Genomic DNA, 22994 nt, shown 5'->3' on the forward strand with positions numbered 1-22994 from the left:
GTGGGATAGATGAGGCACAGGTGTCATGGGGCATTGTTTCTATTACTTATCTTCATTTTTAATTTTTGAATAAGATTGATTTCCATTGCTGTTTTCTTATTTAACTTCAATAAAAAAAATTGATGGCAAAAAAGAAATATAAATAAATGACACATAGCTGAGAGAATCACCAAATATTGAATAAATAAACTTGAAAAATGCCTAAATAGAAATTTGTTTTTCTTTATTATTGATAAAAATGAATATGTAAAAGTTTGTTTTAAATTGGACAACTTTTTGTTTTAATCAAAGGAAAAATATTTCCACCACATTCTTTAAGATTCAATATTCTAACATAATTTCACTATACAATAATGATCCTATACATCCAGTAATAAAATTTGAAAATGTCCACTGCTGTGAATTTTTATTGCTTCCATTTTCTTAAAGACATTTGTTATCTGTTGGCTGAATGAAACTCCAGAGGAACTCTTAATTTCAAATTGGTATCCTCAAAGTAAATCATGCCACCTTCTCTAGGTTTTAATCCTCCATTTTTACTTTACATGACACCGTACACAGCACACATCAGCCAAACCAGGTGACATTAATGTGCTGCTGTAAAGACAAGACATGGCATAAAATGGAGAGGCCCTCAGGACCACAGGGCAGTGGGATACCACTAGGTAGTGTGGCCTGCATTTGCACCAGGGTCCAAGGGACCCTGGTGACTGCATGCTTGTTGTTTTAAAAGTCTTGTTATTAACATGCTGGCCTATTTAACACTGGAAAGAAAAGATTAATGAGGTTACCATTTCCACAACTCCATAAAGGTTAATTATGATTTTATATAGCTTTTATGCTTGACATATCTCTTTGATGGTAGTCATTTTCAAATTTATTTTAATTTAACATTGGGGAGGTCCTGATTTATTTTTTAGAAACTGGGCCCATCAAATTCTAGTTATGCCACTGCCTCAAGGCCTTCAATGTCTCCCTGCTCAGCATGTCAATGTCAGATGTGATCCAGCCGAGATAATGGCCGTGACATTTCTGTGCTACTCTGAGGCCTCCTGGAACCACTTTAGCACCTCTTGCTTGTTTTTGTTCACCCACTTGATATTTGATCTGGTTCTCTCCAAAGCCAGGGTCATAGTCGGTGCTGCCACACCAAAGCCAATGTGTTCATTGTCCTTCTTGAACTGCTCAAGCTGGTTTGGAAAAGCAAAAAGAGAAATAAGCAGAACTGGCCTCACAATGATGGGTTCCTTCCATCACAAGAAACAGCTCACCCACAGTACTGGGAACTGAACTGTTACTATAATAATAATAATAATAATAATAATAATAATAATAATAATAATAATAATAATAATAATACATTATACAGTGAAATACGTTTAACGCGAAAACGCTTAAGACGAAATATCGGTTAACACAAAATAATACAACGGTCCCGACAAACTACTATGTATTTTCATGCATTTTTTTCTCTTAACATGAAACGAAAATCGCTTAACACGAAAAGATTTCCCTTCTGGGAATGAACAAAATACGAAAAACACCAGCCGCGCAGGCGAGATTTAAGAGGGGTGTGAAATGAAAGAGTGGTGGTTTCACATGTTTCGTAGAAAGGAGGCTAACTTGGCTTTGAAATACCCTCGGAATAGCCTGTGACCCGAGCCAATTTTGTTTATCTAAGCTACTTTCACCCTCCACCCCTACAAACGCCACACAAAAACATCTCATCTCTCATCAGTTAGCTTTGGAATTCGGTGACGAGTACATCGCAGTGTGAGTAAAAATCAGTGAGTTTGGTTTTCGTTTTTTTTTCTGTTTTAGAAGAATTTTTTTACGAGCACAATGGCAAAGAGCTCAGGGGGAAAGCAAACTGCTATTTCGCTTAAAATGAAGATGGAGCTTCTTAAGGCTGTTGATCAAAAACAGAAGACGAAAACGGAAATCTGTAAAGATTTTGATATTGCTAACTCTACAGTACATTATCAACAATACAGTAATTAAAAAAAGAGAGCAAATTACGGAAATATTTGAACGGAGTAAGTTTGAGCCAGAGCGAAAACAGATGAGAACGGCCAAGCACGAGGATTTAGAGATGGCTTTACTTGTTTGGTTCAAACAAGCAAGATCTCAGAATGCTCCCATTTTTATTAAATACATGCATATATACATATCTATGTAAATAAAATGTACTCTAATAAACTTAATTTTGTTGAATATACTGTATGTTTTTTTTTGTAATATCCTTTAACACGAAATTCTTTTAACATGAAAAAATATGTCAGTCCCCTCAGTTTCGTGTTAAACGATTTTCACTGTATTTACTTGTCATTACACCTTTCTAGACACTCAAGGATTCATTACAAGATAAAGTCTTAAAACAGTATAAATACATACCATTGATACTGTGGAAGATTGTGGGTTCGCTTCCCGGTTCCTCTCTGTGTGGATAGCGCTTTGAGTACTGAGAAAAGCGCTATATAAATGTAATGAATTATTATTATTATTATTATATACTCGGGAATAAATTCTCCCGCAGATAAGTTGGGACTTGATTTTACCATTTAATTTCTGGTATTTTATAATGTCAGTCGTATAAGTCAAATGCAGAAAAACTCATGCTATTGGTCCAAGAGATTATGATATGCTATGGCCCACCTGAGAGAGTAACCATGGAGCACACGGCCTTTTTTTTCTATGTATTGTGTCTACGTGACCACACAGTAATACCCAAGCTATTCCAAAGTGACGTTTGCACTGTTTTGTGTTTTTTGTATCTCACACCCTCATACACCTTTATCATAAGAGCATCCCTTATCTATGATGGAGCGTTCGATCAGAAGAAAATATGAAGCTGGTTTTAAATTAAACATCATTGGAGTAGTAAAAGAAATTGGTAACTGCGCTGCTGCAACAAAATTCGATGTGTCTGAGAAACTGGAGCGAGATTGGAGAAAGCAAGAAGACGTAAAAAAAATAAAATAATTAAATGCCGCATTTTTGAATGGGTGTATAAGTCGGGTTCTGATTTTATGATTGATTTTTCAGGTTTCAAGACCCAACTTATAGACGAGTATATACGGTAATTAAATAAAATAAAACACCTTTAAAAATACAATTATACAACAAATAAGGATGTAACTCATGGCACTAAGAAGGAAATTCTAGAAAGGTGAATTTTACATTTTTTTAAATAAAGAAACAAAATGAAAGGAGCTAAAATCAAGAGGGAGAGAGCTCCAAAGCAGTCGGACCTCCAAATGAAGACAGATGAACTTATATGACAACAAGAAGGCCATCAGTAGAACAGCACAGTAAGCAGGGTGGTGTATAATCTTTTAAGAAGTTGTTTTGACATGTTTACCTGAGGTGGAAGTGTTCTCCCTGTCATTGCTTTGCTGAAGACCATGAAACAGGCAAATATTGGGGCAGGGAGCTCATCTGAATGATCAGAGCTACTGCTATTAGCTATCTTTGCAGCTAGCTTGGTGTGCCAGATCATTACTCGATCTTCTGAACTCAGTCTCTGATTTTAGGCTCATCTGGGACTGACATGAGTTAAACAAAATCCTTTAGAACATTAGAAAAATCTAAATGAGAAAAAAGCCATTCTGTCCAACAAAGTTCACCATTTCTAACCACTTAATTCTTCTAAAATAACATAAAGACACATATTGAAGGTCCCTAAAGTCCTACTGTCAACCACGCTGATTGGTAACTTATTCCATGTGTCTGTGGTTCTCTGTGTGAAGAAAATTTCATAATGTTTATGTGAAATTTACTCTTAACAAGTTTCTACACACTCATTTTGAACTCCCACTTCTTTTAGTTTGATGTCCTATCAGGTGGCACCTTATCAAATACTTTATGAAGTAAGATAAGTAAAATCATATGCATCACTTTGATCATATCCTTTTATTGCTTCCTGGTAGAATTCCAGCATGCTAGTAAAACATGAACTCCTCTCTTCTGAGCCCATGCTGACAGTTCAGTAAATCTCCTGTTCTTGCCATGAGTTGCTCAAGCTTTTCTTTAATAATTCCTTCCATTATTTTTCCTGTGATGCACGGTAAGCTTACTGGTCTATAGTTGCTTAGATCTGCCTGATCACCCTTTCTTTATCAGTAAATAATATTTTCCATTTTCCAGTCCTTTGGAATCACCCCAGTGCATAGGTACTTCCTGAAAATGTGTCAAGGGTTTATATATGTACTCACTAACCTCCTTAAGAACTTAAGGACAAATATTACCCGGTCCTAGTGATTTGATTTGTTTAATTTCAGCCTATTTAATCTGAGCAGCACTTCTCCCTCTACAATTTCCAAATCACTCACTCTCCTTAGAAGTCGCTGGGAGGTTATCCATTTCTTCACATGTGAAGACCTCAGAAAAATTTGAGTTTAGAGCAGGGGTAGGCAACGTCGGTCCTGGAGTGCCACAGTATGTGCAGGTTTTTGTTCCAACCCAGTTCCTTAACGAGAACTCAGTTATTGCTGATGAAGCACATATTGCTTAAGTGACATTTTAATGCTTCATTTTAGTGGCCTCGCTTGTTAAGGTTCTCCAACCTTAATTGCTTATTTCAATCTTAAACTGCTGCATTCAGTGTTTTAATTGCTCCTTATTAGCAATAAGATGTAAAACAGGGGTAGGCAATGTCGGTCCTGGTGAGCCACAGTGGCTACAGGTTTTCATTCAACCCAATTGCTTAATTAGAAACCAATCATTGCCAATCTCAGACCTTATTTAATTTTATGGCTTGTTAGTCTGTGCAATGTAAGCCTTTTATATCGTAGATTTTTTTCCTTTCCAAGGATATCATCCAAATGATTTGAAGCCTAAAACAGATCATTTTCAGTCTGTCACATTTTTCTATTAAGTGTTTTATTAAATCAAACCGTGCATGATGAACACACACAGATGTAATTGGAAAAAAGCTAGCTGGAGAACTGCTGGCTGCTTTGTCTTTTACATCTTATTGCTAATAAGGAGCAATTAAAACACTGAATGCAGCAGTTTAAGATTGAAATAAGCAATTAAGGTTGGAGAACCTTAACAAGCGAGGCCACTAAAATGAAGCATTAAAATGTCACTTAAGCAATATGTGCTTCATCAGCAATAATTGAGTTCTCGTTAAGGAACTGGGTTGGAACAAAAACCTGCACATACTGTGGCACTCCAGGACCGACGTTGCCTACCCCTGGTTTAGAGCATTCACTATTTCACTGTCTGCACAAAGCCAGCAGTAAGATAGATAGATAGATAGATAGATAGATAGATAGATAGATAGATAGATAGATAGATAGATAGATAGATAGATAGATAGATAGATAGAGTAGATACTTTATTAATCCCAAGGGGAAATTCACAAAAGAATTTATTTAAAGATGAATAAGATAATTAACAACAATCTACTGTGTACTATTTCGTGGCCCTTCCATTATCAAAGGAAATTGTTATTTTTAAAACATGGAAGCAAATTCACCCTGAACGAGACAAGAACCAAGATAAAGACCTCTGCATGGCTCCCTGTGTACTTAAAGTCAAGGAAACATTAGTGCCCCTTGCCCAAATGGGAGGATACATACCTGTCTGAGCTCTGATTCCGATGCAAATCTCTCAGACACCTTATTTATGATGTGTGAAAACAGGAAAAAGCTGGAGCCATACCTGCCAAAAGCAAACTTGTTATAGTCTGATGTGTCAACACTGCACACTCATCACAAGAAAATGACATTTACTGTATAGCCAATCCCACTGTCGCATCAACGTCTTTGCAAAGGTACAAGCAGCTCAAGGCTCAAGGTGACTTGTGGGTCCTTTAATTTCCTGCTATCAGATTGGTACTATAAAATGTAAATTTAATTAAAATCGTGGATGAGAAAAAGGGATGCTGAGAATAAAAGGATAAGATTTGTCAAATCCGCTGGGAAAGAAAATAAAATTAAATGGCAAAAGTAATTCAATGTTTTTGAAAATTAGAATGTTGTAATCGTTTGGTTCAATAGCAGTTTAAAAATCTAAGGGCGACTGAGGTAATCCCAGGGTTCATCATCTGTTTACTACTAGAATGAGCACCAAACGTCTGCTTGAATGTGAAGTACATGCAAGACTCAGGATAACAACTTAGCAGCGGCTGACAGTTAGTCCTTTACTTCTGCAGGTCCATCCTTTAAAAACTTCCAGCCGGGTAAGAAGTCATTTTCCTGTCCAGCCTGCATACCTGTCTGTCCTTTATGGCACTTATAAGGGTCACAGGTCCACAGAGTCTGCTACAGTTGCACGTCAGGAATCAATGCCAGTCCACTCAAGTCACCCTAACTGATCCATAATCCCACATCCCCATTGAACACTCATGTGATTCTATGACAGAACTGCAAATGGATAAATATTTACACTCTGCTTAGATACAAATAGGTTATTAAGCTGTCTCCGGCATATTGTATCATATGCAAAAAATTGTGGAAAACCAGACTGACTGCCCGATAAAGCAGGAAACTGCACAAGAGTGGACAACAGCTTCTACAGTGCTCTGCTTCCCAAGTAAGGAGTATTGTGGGTCATGACCTGTCAGCTGCCATTGTAATTTAAGTAAATAAAGAGGTCCTGTAACTTGTGGAGGGTGTCTGCATGGAATATTAGAACAACATGTATAGAGAAAGTGCATCCAAGAAATTAACACTCTGAAAAAAAAAGATTTACATGTGAGTCTGAGAATTTCATGCGTCTGGCCATGCAGCCAGAATGACTGTAAATAGCAGCTCTGTCTTTCTCTGCCTGTCTTGTCGACGTCTGCCCATTTCATAAACTAAACTTTTGTTGAGATTTCTCATGTTTGAAACAGATCTGTCTCTTTACAAATGAAATGAAAAAATAGCCAATATACACAAAGAGAAGGTATATAAAAACCTTAGTAGAAACTTCATTAAAAAGCCAACATACTCAAAGGATCACAAGGCTAAGGAATGGCATGTTTGTTATTTTACAGAGAGGAAGGAATTCATGAAAGAAGGGACAGAAATGGAATGTTACAGACTCAACAAAAACATTTTCTGTGCAAAAAAGAAATAATCCTATAGAAGATGAATAAATGTCTAAGGGCGGTACGGTGGCGCAGTGGTAGCGCTGCTGCCTCGCAGTAAGGAGACCCGGGTTCGTTTCCCGGGTCCTCCTTGCATGGAGTTTGCATGTTCTCCCCATGTCTGTGTGGGTTTCCTCCCACAGTCCAAAGACATGCAGGTTAGGTGCATTGGCGATCCTAAATTGTCCCAAGTGTGTGCTTGGTGTGTGGGTGTGTGAGCCCTGCGGTGGGCTGGCGCCCTTTCTGGGGTTTGTTTCCTGCCTTGCGACCCTGTGCTGGCTGGGATTGGCTCCAGCAGACCCTCATGACCCTGTAGTTAGGATATAGCAGGTTGGATAATGGGTGGATAAATGTCTAAGTAGAATTGTACATCCTAGATTGGACAGCCTTTCAAACAATAGCCAAGCTATAGTTCATTTAATTATGAGCATAACTCAGTCTGAATGAAGTCCTCCACATAAATTCATCATTCAACAACTGTAACTGCCAAATCAGAAGTATCTTTCTTTTTAATTTTTATTTCCCTTTTAGTCAATCTAGTGTGTGTTCAGACCACAGTGTGCATATATATATATATATATATATATATATATATATATATATATATATATATATATATATACTAGGGGGTTTTGCCCCCTGCTCGCTTTGCTCACCAACCCCCCGGCCTGCACTATGTGCCAGCAACTTCACGTCTCTGTCGCTTGCGTATGTGGATTTCACTTTCACCAAACAACAAATCTTTTAATTCTTGCGGATACGCCTCTTAATTGGGAAGAAACACTACTTTTCCCTGATGGCAACATGAATTAGACAATTCTCCAACTTAAAGTTTAAATCTGAACAATATATTCAGTCTCTTTTCACTGTTCCGTTATTTCACGGAGTAATAATTTCTGTTTGTTTACGCTAATGCGATCTTTACTATCATTTTTTTGAGACTTTTGAATTTTAGTACTTTCGTTATCTCTAACCTGCTCTGCATGTGTATCGTGCAAACGTTTTTGAATTCTTTACGACGTTCTAGTTTGTTATCTACTCTTTGTCTTTTATTTTCAGCCCCGGGCATGGTTAAATCTCTTGGCACAAAGTTTCGACTCACGGGATGTGAAAGTATCTCTCTTACAGAGTCACGTCTCATCCCAGGATGTTTTTATTATAATAGACTAGACAGTAATGGCGCACTGCACGATAATGAGCATTGAATACACTTGACTTGAGCAGTCATAGTTTTCATTCTCTTTCTCCGTACGTTTAGCATTCGTTTGCTCAGAGGTTGATGCGCTTGCTGCTTCCTGAGCAGCTCTTCTTTTCTTCACCCTAGAGGCCCGCTTCTTCTCTTCTTTTGTCGGCATCTTTTCGCATTAAAAGTGATTAAGTCAGTGTTTATGTTGCAATTACTTAGTACATTTTCCTTAATTTTTCACTTAAGCTGGCACTTGAGGCAGATTGAAGACTTAATAATGATTTAAGATATGAAGATGTAGGGGAAGTGACGGCGAAGGTGGTAGGAATGAGAATGGCGCCCAAATGCATGCGCCGCACGGCCGCCCTGCTGGCCACTGCCGAGAGTTGATTCTACAATAAAAAAATAAATAAAAAGAGGAATAACCTTGGAGGTCAATCATCACGCCAAAAAAGTATAGTAGACGTCACAAAGTATATGTGTACCAAATTTCAGCTCAATAGGTCAAACGGTTTGCGAGCTACAGGTGATTTAAAATCCTGGACTGACAAACGAACAGCCACGGTAGCATATTATATAAGAAGATATACAGTATATATATATATATATATATATTGTCCCGCATGCATGTCAGAAAATCTCCTTACAGGCTCTGTCGAGGTATGTAATAAGCAACTGGGATGAGAGGGGGCAATCGCTAACAGTGTCATCTCTTTCTTTTGCCATGGAGTCGAGAAACCCCCCAGTGAGGCAACAGACTCTGCCAATTCAGGTTCAGTCACCGTAAAAACCCAAGCTTCCCAGGAGGTGTCATTTCAAGCAACAGCTACCAATTGGATGGAGCTCTGCTGTGGATGTGACCTAGCTAACTAGCTAAATTATTTTGATTTGAATTTCAGCCCTGCATTGGGAGACACCCACAATTAGTAAAGAGTGTTGTTTTGGTTATTATTTTGGACAATACATAGCATGACACAGTTGGTACCCAAAAGTTTTTCATTTAATGGAGCTGTCCTTCCTATATATATTTTATTGGTACACTGTATTAATCCCTGAGGGGTAATTGTCTTTTCACATGACATTTGGAGGTGTGTATGTTTGTTTATTTAATTTATACCACCCAAAAACACAACAAAAAACTGGGATTCTGTCTAAAATCATTAATTTTTATAGTCCTGGCCCAGAAGATAAAGACATGATGATTAATCATTCTAAATAAAAGTAGAGAAACCCAATGTGGCAATTATCCTGTTGGACCAACTATACCTTCATGTCTCTCCCATGTATGTTTAACAGTGGAATATGAAGTCATACTGAAATCAATAAAAAGAAGACTCACTTATTGAACAGAGTTTCCCAACGGGATCGAATGAAGTCCCAAACCAAAGACTGTCCCACCACGTTGCTTGCAATATAACTTATGGTAGATATGGAATCTTGCTTTCGTATGTATTCTTGATTCAAGGAATATTCTAAATATCTGGTAAATACAGAAACATTTGACATCAGAATCCTGATTGTTTACAGAATACTTTACCAATAACATTAACTTACGGTAATAATATTGGAAATTAAGATAAATGTTTCAACAAAGTAGATTTGTGAAAACAACACAATTTTGTCATTTAAAATACAACATTTGTTTAGAACAGACTTATACTGAAGATACAAATTTTATAACTGAATTTATGGATATATTTAATCTTCCATTTTTGGGGTTTATTTCACCAGTACAAAGTGAAACCTAGCAGTACAATAAAAAGGGCTGCTTGCTGCCTCACAGTTCCAGAACCTCAGGTTTGTGTTGGACATCCTCCCACATTGTAAACATTTTTAGATTTAGCACGAGAGTTCATTTCAACGGATAAATATGATTTTCACCATTTGATTATGCAGTATATTGAATATATTGAATACATTAAGTCCTTGCAGCTGTAGCTGTTTACTATTTGCCTTTAGCACTCATAGAAGGCATATTAATTAAATAAAGCCTGTTGATCTGTGAGCCAGTCCTGCTCCTGCTTCTGTGCAAGTATTGATAAGAGAAGGAGTATAGTCTACTGCTGTGGAATCCTGACTCCAATGGTCCTTTATCAGTAACTTGCAAGGACATGGGAAATGAAACTAATCACATCCTTGTGTACTTAACTGTGTATTTAAGAAGTACAGTCAGCAGCTGTAATCCAGTCCTCTCTTTTGTGGCACTGTGGTGACTCAGCACGTGTGTCAAATAACGGTATTCTTCCTATCCTGAAACTGGCTTTGTCATTTGGCTTTGACATTCAAGGTAATGAGAACAAATCTTGAATTATCTTTGGAACAGAACATGCAGTAAATCAACAGTGACTTCCAAAATTCTAATCAGAAATGCACATGAATCCAACACAGTAGAAGCCTCTGATATCACAAAGAGCAACTCTGAAAACTCTCATAAGGCAGCAGATATTGTAAGTGAGGCAGCAATAGAAATGCTTTCCAAAAATCATTCAAGGCAGCTTTACGTGAAGTGAAAACTAATGAACACATGAACAGTCATAGAATATAGTAGGTCCGCAATATCTGTTTACTAAACGTGCTTTACCAAGAACCAACACTAGATATTCTATCAGTCCATTGTACAGCACACTCGTCTACACATGCACTAATTTACACCAGCCCAGGTTAGAGTCACCAATCTTCCAAGCACAATGTGGAAGGAAAATTGAAGTATCCATAGAAAAGCTCACACAGATGGAGGGCGTTTGTGAATATTCTACACAGACATTCACTAGAAAAGAATTTGATTTTGTTCTTCTGAATGTTTGAGACACCAGTACTAACATCTTCATCACCGTGTAGTCATAATATAATCTTATATATAATTCGCCAGCCTACTCAGTCACTCACTCACGTCTGTCCGAAGCCGAATGCACAGATTTACGGCCACAAAAATTCAAAGAGAAAGGCAACTTCGATTAAAGCTCTAGAGGCCTGAAAGGCGATTTCAACTACAGCTCGAGGCCTAATTACGCATTCATTCAATACACCTATATCAGGTTTGTGGTGCTTATACTTTTTACTATTCCACTTGTGCCCGTATCATCTTACGTTGTCGAAACAGGCTCTTTCTCTAGTATAATATAATATAATATAATATAATATAATATAATATAATATAATATAATATAATATAATATAATATAATATAATCTTCATTTGGATCTTGATCATTGTTTGTCTGCGAATTCACTGCCTTGTGTGGTGTTCCTGCTGTGTTCAGTAGAGGGCAGTAGTGATGGAGGAGGAGAGGAAGTGAGGGGGAGGATCATTTGATGAGGCTGGAGTGTGGTGATTAAAGAGGATTGAACTAAAGGAGACTACGTGCTGTTTGTACTGGCTGAATACACAACACCTTGATTGTTACTTTTGTTTACAAACACTGTCGATACCACTCTTTGTGTTTAGATCTGGCGTCGACACCACTCTTTGTGTTTAGATCTGGCGTCGACACCTGCTTCGTTGTCGAGACTGTGGTTTTTTGTGTTTCTATCGACCGTCGTTGGCAGCACTTCGTCCAAATCGAATGTTCACCCACTTCTTGGAGTTGGCAGTCAGAGTATATAAGTCGGACACACTTCTGTGATTTTCCATGAGTCGGCGTTTGGAGTTCAAGAAAGAAGCATTGCTTCTTCCTTACTCTTTGGATTGCCACAAAGCAACCTGCGAGATTGGAGAAAGGTTGAGAAGAGATCGTGAGAGGAAACGACAGAGTCATGAAAACGAGACGGACTGTGAACGGAGAGAAGCAGAAATGCTCCTCCACCACCACATAATTACTATTCGGACAGTGATTCCGAGTAGGCCGTTCCTATTGAATCAATGTCCAAGGGTTTTGTTTTGTAATTTTGTTTCCCTTATAAAAAATCATAATGCTGTGTGACGAAGGGCCCAGTTCATGACTGGCAGCCGAGTTTAAACAGGGAGCCCTTCACAGACAACTTTAACAACGTAGTTGGGCACACATGGCTAGTATAATATAATCTATATATATAATTCACTAAGTCCATGGCAAGCAAAACGCACACAAGACAGAGCCACGCCTGCCAACTCACAGAGCCCCGCCCACCAACAATTCACTAAGCAGCCGACCATGGCAGGCAAGGAGCAAGACAGAGCCCCGCAAGCCAACTCACCGAGCCCCGCCCACCAACAATTCACTAAGCAGCCGTGAGCGCCAATGATTTCCACACGTGTTCAGTCTCTCCCTGTGCATTCCCTGTGCAGCGAGCGAGCGAGCCAGAGAGAGAGAGAGAGCGACACACACAGGCGCATGAGAAAGAGACACACACACACAGGTGTGCAAGAGAGACACACACATACAGGCGCGTGAGAGAGAGAGAGACACACACACAGAGGCGCTCAGATCCCGCACATCAACTTTCATTCCCCAAAGAATTTCTTAGTAGTCTTACTCCCACTGGCATGCCTCCGCATAAACTCAAACTTAAAATTACTTCAGTCGTCATGCTTCTCAGAAACCTCATGCCAGCAAGAAGTCTCTGTAAAGGCACTACACTGACTGTGCTGCTACAGCAGCCCGTGTTAATATTGTTATTCAACTGTTTGGTACATTCCTACCTCCACCCCCATTTAAGTAATACATTTGGTATGTCCCTACCGCCCTTTTTGCTATTGGCGCTGCTTTTCTTTTTACTTTAGTTCCCACCATATTGTATTTAGGTTAAGGAAATTATCGTCCTTTTACCTTCAAGTTATCAATGGTTCTATGTCCTAATACTTGTATTACTTCTGGCAAGAAATCTACATTAAAGTATACGGATTCACAGCCTTGACTTCTTGGTGAGTAAACTATCTGTCCACGTTCACTACAAACAGTGGGGCGACTCACACTCCGTACAGACTGGGTCTTGGAAGAGAAGCCTTGCTAATACGGCGTTCGGGGACAGAATAGTAAAAGGACGGATTTCTAATGCCTGATCGTGTCAAGCCTGGGGCTAATCAAAGACTGCTGTATATATTCCTAACTCCGTTACTTTGGGGCAACTAGCAAAGAACTGTTCCTTAAGTACTTGTCTTCGTTATACCTAAAACGCTGAACTCTTTAAACGCTACTAGTCAACGACAGCTCAAACGGCGACTATCTTGCTATTTTTGTCTTTGTTCAGTTTACTTAGTAGTTTTACTTTAAATTTCCACGCAGTTGAAGGGCTCTGTGCAAATATCATTGTTTATTGACTCACTGCGTAACGAAGGAGCTGGAACTTTCGCGCCGACACTGCTGCGCCGCTGTTTTGCTGAACTTTCCGTGACCCCTGCGTGCTCGCACTCGGCTCGGCCCCGCCCAGCGCTCCTCATCGCAGTATGTCTCAGCAGGAATCAGCGCATTCACTAGAATTGGAGTCCCAGGAACCAAAAGGTGAATTACTCCCACCTGAAGATGATATTGGAATAGAAGGTGAACTGTCTGCCCGACCTAAACGCACAGTTAAGCCATCTTTAAAAATCAGAGAAGGGTTTGAAAGTCAAAGGATAGAAATGTCAAACAGACTTTTAGATTTATGGAGCAAAACTATTCATTGCATTGCCATTGCTGATGATGCCAGTGACAGTCCAGAGCAATTAAAGGACTTGTTTGCAAGACTTAAACATACCTATGAGAACTATAAAAGACATTTTGAGAAGTATTCTGCCTTTTTGTTAAATATAAACATGGAAGAAGCATTACAGGAGTTAAATGGCATTACTCTCCTTGATCAGCAAAGGCACATCACATTTCTTGAAGTCAAGTCAAGGTTAAAAAATAGGATAAGGCAGTTTAATGATACCGCATCCTGCTATTCTGTCTCATCTAGGCACTCTAGAAAATCATTTAAATCCCTACAATCAAATTCCCAGAGATCAGACTTAAGCAACCAACTGGTTTTAGCCCGTGCAGAAGCAGAGGCAGCTAAGATTCAGTCTGCCTTTATTAAAAAGGAAGCAGCCCTTAAGGCAGAAGCAGCCCGCATGCAAGCAGAGTTAGAGGTCCTCCAAACGCAACGAGAGGAGGCAGCAGCTTTGGCCAAATTGAGTATTTTGGAAGAGGCCGTAGAGGAAGAGGACGAAGTCAACCATCCCCTCAGGCTGACCACCACAGAAGATCCCGTAAAACGAACTTCCCAGTTTGTCTTAGATCAGAATACTGACAATGCCTTTAAGTCCACAATAGAAAGCTTTACATACAATACCCCAGCACATAACCTGCCAGAAGATGCCACACCACCCAGTAGGGAAGACCACTCTAATCCACACCCCATTGTGAGTACCATGAATCCCCACAAGTATTCAAAACTCATACCACCTACTGATGCACTGCCAAGACCTTTCCCAGATGCAGATAATCAGAATTTCGTTAAACCTCCCAGGAAATGCTATATGCTTCCAGAGACTCAGTTTTCTTTAATGAGTCATGTCGTAAGACACCCAGGCTTTGGACAACCTGAGCTGAATCCATCTGCAACTCCATTTACCCCACTAGTACCTAAGCACGATCCAGATGCCATCAGCTACAGTAATCCACAAGGAATACCTGTGGGCATGAAATCAGAAAGAGCTGAAATGTCGGACTTTGCAAGGTACATGATCCGCCGAGAACTCATCAATACTGGTCTCACAAGGTTCGATGACCTCCCAGAAAACTATAGGAGCTGGAGATCCACATTTAAGACAGCAATCCACGACTTAGATATCTCACCTATGGAAGAACTAGATCTACTGGTGAGATGGCTTGGGCCGCAATCGACAGAATATGCCAAAAGACTTAAAAATGTCCATATAAACAATCCATCCACAGGCCTCACCCTTGTCTGGGAGAGACTAAACCAAACATATGGAAGCCCCGAAGTCATTGAGCTTTCCTTATTCAAAAGACTACAGGACTTTCCTAAACTGTCCAACAAGGATGACCGCAAGCTTTTGGAACTTAGTGACCTTCTTCTTGAACTTGAAATTGCGAAAACAGATCCACATCTACCCGGTCTCAGTTATTTAGATACTGCTCATGGTGTTAACCCTTTGGTGGCAAAACTGCCATACCATCTTCAAGAGAAGTGGACTTTGGCGGGTTCCAAGTACAAGCAGCAGCATCAAGTCTCCTTTCCACCTTTCTCCTTTTTCTCAGAATTTGTTAGACAGATTGCCAAGGCCAAAAATGATCCAAGCTTCTCAATGAATGAAGCACACGTGCCAAGCTCAACAACAGCAAGGTATGAGAACTTGAGTGCTAGACATAAGGACCTAAGGAGCACTATTTCCGTTCGTAAGACTGGAATCTCAGACAACACATCAACTGCCAGCAAGGATGTGACAGAAGAGAAAATTGACGATCCCAACCATTACTGCCCAATACATAAAAAACCGCACCCTCTAAAGAAGTGTCGTGCTTTCAGAGAGAAGCCCATGCAAGAGCGCAGGGAATTTCTTCGAAGGCATGAAATCTGCTACAGGTGTTGTGCTTCAATGGAGCACTTTGCCAGAGAATGTAAGGCCACTATTCAATGCTCTGAGTGTGGCAGCGACCAGCATGTTACTGCGCTCCATCCAGATTCCCAAGAGTACTCCATCCCCTTCTCCAGGCATGGCGGGGAGAGCTCTGAAGAAGTGCCAAGGCCAGTATCATCTAAATGTACCGAGGTATGTGGAGAAGGACTTTGTGGAAGATCCTGTGCGAAAATATGTCTTGTAAAGGTGTTCCACAAGGAACAACCAGAGAAGGCCATTAAAATGTATGCTATTTTAGACGAACAGAGCAATCGTTCACTTGCAGATCCAGAGTTCTTTAACCTGTTCAATCTAAAGGGGAACTCTTCACCCTATACCCTAGGCACATGTGCAGGCCTAGTGAATGCTACAGGAAGAAGAGCAGATGGTTTTATCGTGGAAGCGGTGCGAGGGAACGCACAGTTTCCACTTCCTACGCTGATTGAATGTGACCAGTTACCAAGTGACAGGGAGGAGATCCCCACGCCTGAAGTAGCACGGTGCCATCCTCACCTGAAGCATATAGCCAGCTGTGTCCCACCTCTTGACAAGGATGCTAACATCTTGCTTTTGCTGGGCAGAGACATTCTAAGAGTCCATAAGGTACGTCAACAGTGTAATGGCCCAAATGATGCCCCTTATGCCCAGAGACTTGATTTAGGTTGGGTCATTGTGGGAGATGTCTGCATAAATAAAACACACAGACCTTGCAGCATCCATTCTTATAAGACAAGTGTGATTGAAAGGGGGCGTGTCTCTTACTTCAGACAATGCCCATGCCACTATTTCGTGAAAGAGAGACCTAATCTGCACACACAGGTATTTGATAACATACAAGAGCTCGGTATGGTTATGCCTGAAGACGATCTTGGTCATACAGTTTTCCAGACAACCAGCGACGACAATAAGGTAGCTCCTTCTGTTGAAGATAAGGAGTTCATCAAAAGTATGGACGAGGAATTCTGTAAACATAGTTCTAACAGTTGGGTAGCTCCATTACCCCTCCACAATCCAAGGCCCATTCTTCCCAATAATCGTGAGCAAGCGGTGTCAAGATTTGCTTCACTTAAGAGAACACTGAAGAAACGACCAGAGAGAAAAGAGTATCTGAACCTTTTACAAGACCGCAGAAGATGGCAAGTACAAATACCTAACCTTCAAGAAGGGGATTTGGTCTTACTGAAGGATCACCAAGCTCATCGGATCGATTGGCCCATGGGTCTTATTGTAAAGACCATGCCCAGTGATGACGGAAGGGTCCGCAAGGTTGAAGTAAAGACTGCCAGAGATGGGACTGTTAAGACCTTCTTCAGACCAGTCACCGAAGTTGTCCTGTTACTTCGTCAGAAAGACCAATTCAGTCCCACCACGGCTGATGTACCGTGAACCTTCAGAGGTCACACCAATCTCTACCATCTTCAGTTAGAAAAGGTTTTACTTGTGACTATTGAATCTGAGAACTCATTTAAGGTTTATTGTTGATTGTGGCTGTTCTTGTAATGTTAATATTCAAGATTAATGGTGCTATCTGACGATACCAGACGGGGAGTGTGCTGCTACAGCAGCCCGTGTTAATATTGTTATTCAACTGTTTGGTACATTCCTACCTCCACCCCCATTTAAGTAATACATTTGGTATGTCCCTACCTCCCTTTTTGCTATTGGCGCTGCTTTTGTTTTTACTTTAGTTCCCACCATATTGTATTTAGGTTAAGGAAATTATCGTCCTTTTACCTTCAAGTTATCAATGGTTCTATGTCCTAATACTTGTATTACTTCTGGCAAGAAATCTACATTAAAGTATACGGATTCACAGCCTTGACTTCTTGGTGAGTAAACTATCTGTCCACGTTCACTACAAACAGTGGGGCGACTCACACTCCGTACAGACTGGGTCTTGGAAGAGAAGCCTTGCTAATACGGCGTTCGGGGACAGAATACTGACTGTTACCAGCATTCACCGCAATGTACTAGAGTGTAAAACAATCGCGGCTGCTACCTCACAAACTGTCCTAATTCCCCGGATTTCCCTGACCCCCATCAGATTCAAATTTGCCTTTTACTTTTACACGCAGACAATTTCCTGTTAGATTGGCCATTGCAATGACAATTAATAAGGCACAGGGACAAACTTTCAACTTTGTATCTGCCAAAACCAGTTTTCAGTCACGTACAATTATATGTTGCTCTCTCCAGAGGTCTATCTTTTCATTCACTCACAGTCGTATCCTCAGACCCACTCCATTTGGACAACTGTGTCATTCAGGAAGTGTTCACCCATCAATAAATAATTATGCGGCGTATGCTACACCGTGGGCTGGATAATATATAATATAATATAATATAATATAATATAATATACAAGGGATGTTCAAATAGTTTTCACACTTTTTTTAACTTTATTTATTAAGAATTTTATAAACAAATAACATCACTTTTCTACATAGTCACCATCCTTTGCAATTCAATTTTCCCAGCGTCGTACCAACTTTTTAATGCCCAATTACTTCTCCTCCTGCCTTCACCATTTCCAACGAAAATACGAAAGTGCGGAAACTTTTTATACCTCTCTCATAATATAATATAATATAATATAATATAATATAATATAATATAATATGTAACAATTTTAGTTTAGGTACTGCAAAAATGCATCTATTTCATATCATTTACTCTTATGCAACAATGCCTTAACAAGGGCTTCTTTGGGACTTCATAAAACTTATAAAACATCAATAGATAAGTTATTCACCTCTTCAAAGTGACAATTGTAACAAAACTTCACTTTAGAGTAGTCTGAGGTGGCTTAACTGAGACACATTTCTCTTGATATTACATATTTAGTATAAGACCTGTGAATTCTTCATACTAACAAGTAATTTTACCATCATTTCAGCACAGAGATGAATAACTGATCTACTAATGTTTTATAAGTTTTATGTAGATCAAAAGAAGCCTTTGTTAAAGTCTTGTTGCATAACACTGTAATGAATGCATTTTTGCAGTACTTAAACTAAAGTGTTATAAAAGTGTTTCTCAACCTTTTTTGGTGTCGTGGCCCACTTTTTCCCATGAATGTGTCTTTGCAACGCACTGAAGGAAGTGGGGATTCCCTCTTAGTGAATAGAGGGTGATTGTCAAAGCACTTACCCCCTGGTAATTCATGCACAATTGTCAGAGCGGAGTGACCCACCGTGACACACTACCATTGTAAACAATGGCAACTCAGAAACCACCAGCGGCAGCCCACATCCCAAGTGGCTTACAACTTAGTGGTTGAGAAACAATATAATATAATATAAATATATGGGTGTCATGGTGGTTGATGCTGTTGTATTACAGATTAAGCATCCTATGTTTGAATCCTGTGTCTGGCTATTGTCATTGTGGAGTCTCCAGATTCTCCATGGGTCTGGGTGGGTTTTCTTCCGGACAATCTGTTTTCCTCTCACATCCCCAGAGACATGTGTGTTGGGTTTACTGTTGATTCTATCAACCACATGTGAGCATGAATGTGTGTGTGTGTTTTTAGTGGACCCTGGACTGGCAACGTACTGGCTCCCTTGTCTTACACCGAATGCTGCTAAAATAGATTTCTCCACCCTACCTTCCCAAGAGTCCTGACTTGGATCAAGTATCTTTGAGAATGTATGCACAGCCATGCTAAATGAGATATGGCTAGACCACTTATAGCACTACAGTGTGATTCAAGTTAGTAAAAACATTGTTAACTCAAAGTTTTTTGACCCTCACCTGTTCAACAGCCATGGCTCCTTTGCACAAGAAAGGGCATATCTCAGCCTGTCAGATTCAGCAGTGAATGTTGTATTCCTGAACATTTTCCATCCAAAATCCCACACCTCCACTCCTCCTGAAGCAATCGCACTGCAGTAGATGAGTGACCTCAGGTTTGGATGAATGCTGTTTAGTAAAGGAAAACACAGTAAAGATGTGCCATTAAGATCATCTGTAAGTGTGACACCATATTTAAACTCCTTTTGAACCGCACATGGCTCCATTATAAGGCATTCCTGAAAATACAAATCCAGATATTTTTTTGACAATCACTGTTTTACTGACATTAGAGCACTTTCATAGCAGCTGCATTAGTTAGCCACTGAGTCTTAGTGTCATAGCAAGAGACTGAGTATTTCCTTTCAATTGATTTTGTAAGATTTGAAGATGTGAGATGGCAGTTTTCAAACTGGGTTCTTAGAGAACTCAGTGGTCACTGGTATGTTCTCCAGAAATGTACACTTCTTAAAGTTAAAACAAGCAAGTGAGTTAAGAGAATAATGTGCAGACATGTCTGAGCTAAAGGTTTAATCAGCAAATATTCCATTTTCTAAATGTCTAGTGAGAAGAAAAACACCCTGAAATTGGTGATGTCTAGGTCTTCATAATGAAATTTTTTAACAAAAATTCAGATAAATCAGGATTTGCCATCTCTGTGACAACAAGACTGAAACAAAAACTTGGGGCGGAGCCTTTGAACTCCTGAGCCACTGGAGTTCCACATACTGCCATCTTGGCCTTTTCACCCTCTATTTTCCCTGGCCGTCTGCTTCTCCTAAGTGGCATAGACAAACTTACGGGTTGGCAGAGGGTTTATCCATCCATTGTTTGTACAGTCCAGAAGATAGGTCACGGCACTTCTTCAATCCATACTCACAGGCAATCCACACAGCAACCCTTTGGCTGTATCTAAATATAAGAACACAAAGAGTGAGGAAGCCATATTCAATTTCAGTTTTTACAGTGATCACGGAAGTAGCAAATGACTACAGTTACACGTATTTATACTTAAGAGCTTTTTTTATTGTTTTTTTCAAGAAGCCACAAATCTACTGTATTTTGTTGAGCCACGAAAATATAAGTCTTCTTGGATGTAAATGTGGAAAGTAAAAGCTAATAATAAGAATTGATCTCATTATTTTTATTAGGCAGCCAAAGTGACTAATGAGATCTGGATTCATTGCCATTCCTATGTTAAGATATGCCAAATTGTTCAATGCTCTGCTTAAAACATCTACCTGTAAATATATAATTCACTAAGTCCATGGCAAGCAAGACGCACGCAAGACAGCCACGCCCGCCAACTCACAGAGCCCCGCCCACCAACAATTCACTAAGCAGCCGACCATGGCACATGCATGTCAGAGCCCTGCCCACCAACAATTCGCGCGAGAGCGAAAGCATTTGCCAACAATGTTTTCATTAATCAAGAACGAAACTCGGAAGTTCGAAGACGATCACATACCGTCGTAGTTCTGACCATAAACGATGCCGACTGGCGATCTGGCGGCGTTATTCCCATGATCCGCCGGGCAACCAAAGTCTTTGGGTTCCGGGGGGAGTATGGTTGCAAAGCTGAAACTTAAAGGAATTGACGGAAGGGCACCACCATGTGTGGAGCCTTTGGCTGAATTAGATTCAACACGGGAAACCTCACCCGGCCCGGACAAACAGAACAATGAAAAGTCAATGTGGCTCAGAGGTGCATGTGGACTGTAGCAGATGCGAAACCGACTGAGGCGGTGTGTGGAAAATGAATAGTCAACGTGACTCACAAGTGCATGTGGACTGTACACAGACAAAACCAATTCAGGTGAGGAGTTGGGGGCAGGCACATGAGCAGGTAGTGCGTACTGAACGATGACTAAGAGATGACTGTTCAATACAATACATCGTCCTCACTAGGCGTCCTTCCCCTCACACCCCGTTCTGCCCTCCACGTGCGCCTGCCATCCAGCCCCGTCCCTCGCTCTGGGAGGTGGGGGCGCGGCGGTGGTCCTCCAGTTTTCAGTCACAGACAATTGTATGTTGCTCTGTCCAGAGTTCCCTTACAGTTGTTCCTCAAACCCACCCCATAAGAAGAAGCTGTATGCAGCGTGTAAAACAGTTTGTTTGGCACGGATGTGAATCACTGTATGCGGTGTGTAAAACAGTTTGTGAGGGGTATTCCATGGTCTTACAGTTGGTGGGTGGGTCTCTGTTAGTTGCTCTTGTGAGCAGGCACATGACCAGGCAGTGTGTATGCTTCCAGAGTGAGGGTAGATGCGACAGGACCATCTAATAAGAATCATATTTGTTGCGGATGTGAATCGCTGTATGCAGCGTGTAAAACAATTTGCGAGGGGTATCCCATGGTCTTAGCAGTGTCTATGCTTCGATGTGAATCGCTGTATGCAGCGTGTAAAACGCTGTATTGTATGTTGCCCTCTCCAGAGTTCCATCTTTTCATTCACCTACAGTCGTATCCTCAAAACCAATCCCATTTGAACAACTGTGTCTTTCAGGAAGTGTTCACCCATCAATACATAATTATGCGGAGTATGCTACGCCGTGGGTTGGCTAGTATTAAAAGTTTTTCATCAAGAGAAAAGTCTGTGCATTTTTTTGTTCATTTCCACAAAAGAAAACTTTGCATGAGACTCATCATTTCCTACAGAAGTCTCCTCATATTGTTTGTGCTGGGCTTTGAGTGTCACTTAACATAAAAATGCTGTGTGTGAACGGTAGGTCATAGTCAACTATCGTGGAGCATGAAAGCCAGTAATGGTGTTTTCAGGATCCAGAATAGCAATCAGATGAATCATATCATATGAGATAATGTCAAAACAGGCAGGCATCAGCAAACAACAACAAAGGAAATCAATCATAAGTGCAAATGTTTGATTTTAGTGGCTTCTTTGTGTTTTTTACAGTCTTGGCTATTCCATTTGGGATTAAACTCACAATACAAAGATGGACCTGTTCTTGTAAAACACAGGACCATAAATTCACAACATATAGGCAGTAGGAAGTGCAAACAACTTTTTAAAAACTAATATCATTGAGCCACATATCCACACTTTTCAAAATCCCTTCCTGCAGGCTAACTTCTGAATCCTGATCATCATTAAGAGGTTGATTAGACTGATTCCATCATTAAGGTTTTTCCTGAATGCCTTTGATGGATTGAAGGCCAGAGGTCCACATGATCATCATCATCTAATTCTTCTACATGAAGCCTGAAAACCACGAGGACTCATTTAGATAATTTATGTTAGGTAGAATGCCCAGTGGGGGCTGGGTGGTCTCATGTCCTCGGACGCCTGCAGATTTTGTTTTTTATCTCTAGTCTTCTGGAGTTTTTTTTGTGGTTTTCTGTCCTCCTGGCCATCAAACCTTACTTTGTTCTTTGTTACCTAATATTACTTTTATATTTTT

General features: G+C 40.1%; 1 protein-coding gene across 1 annotated transcript in view; it reads right to left on the reverse strand.

The window, feature by feature from the left end:
• Positions 1-264: 264 nt before the first annotated feature.
• LOC114667806 (aminopeptidase N-like) overlaps positions 265-22994 on the reverse strand; it is a 95064-nt gene continuing 72334 nt past the window's right edge. The window contains exons 16-20 of the mRNA XM_028823279.2: positions 20376-20486; positions 19536-19703; positions 9604-9744; positions 5586-5667; positions 265-1190 (exon numbers count right to left, since the gene is read on the reverse strand). Coding sequence (XP_028679112.2) covers positions 1038-1190; positions 5586-5667; positions 9604-9744; positions 19536-19703; positions 20376-20486 — 655 coding nt within the window. The 3' untranslated portion in view covers positions 265-1037. The remainder of the gene's footprint in view (positions 1191-5585; positions 5668-9603; positions 9745-19535; positions 19704-20375; positions 20487-22994) is intronic.

This window comes from Erpetoichthys calabaricus, chromosome 17 (genome assembly GCF_900747795.2).
Source record: "Erpetoichthys calabaricus chromosome 17, fErpCal1.3, whole genome shotgun sequence".
NCBI lineage: Eukaryota > Metazoa > Chordata > Cladistia > Polypteriformes > Polypteridae > Erpetoichthys > Erpetoichthys calabaricus.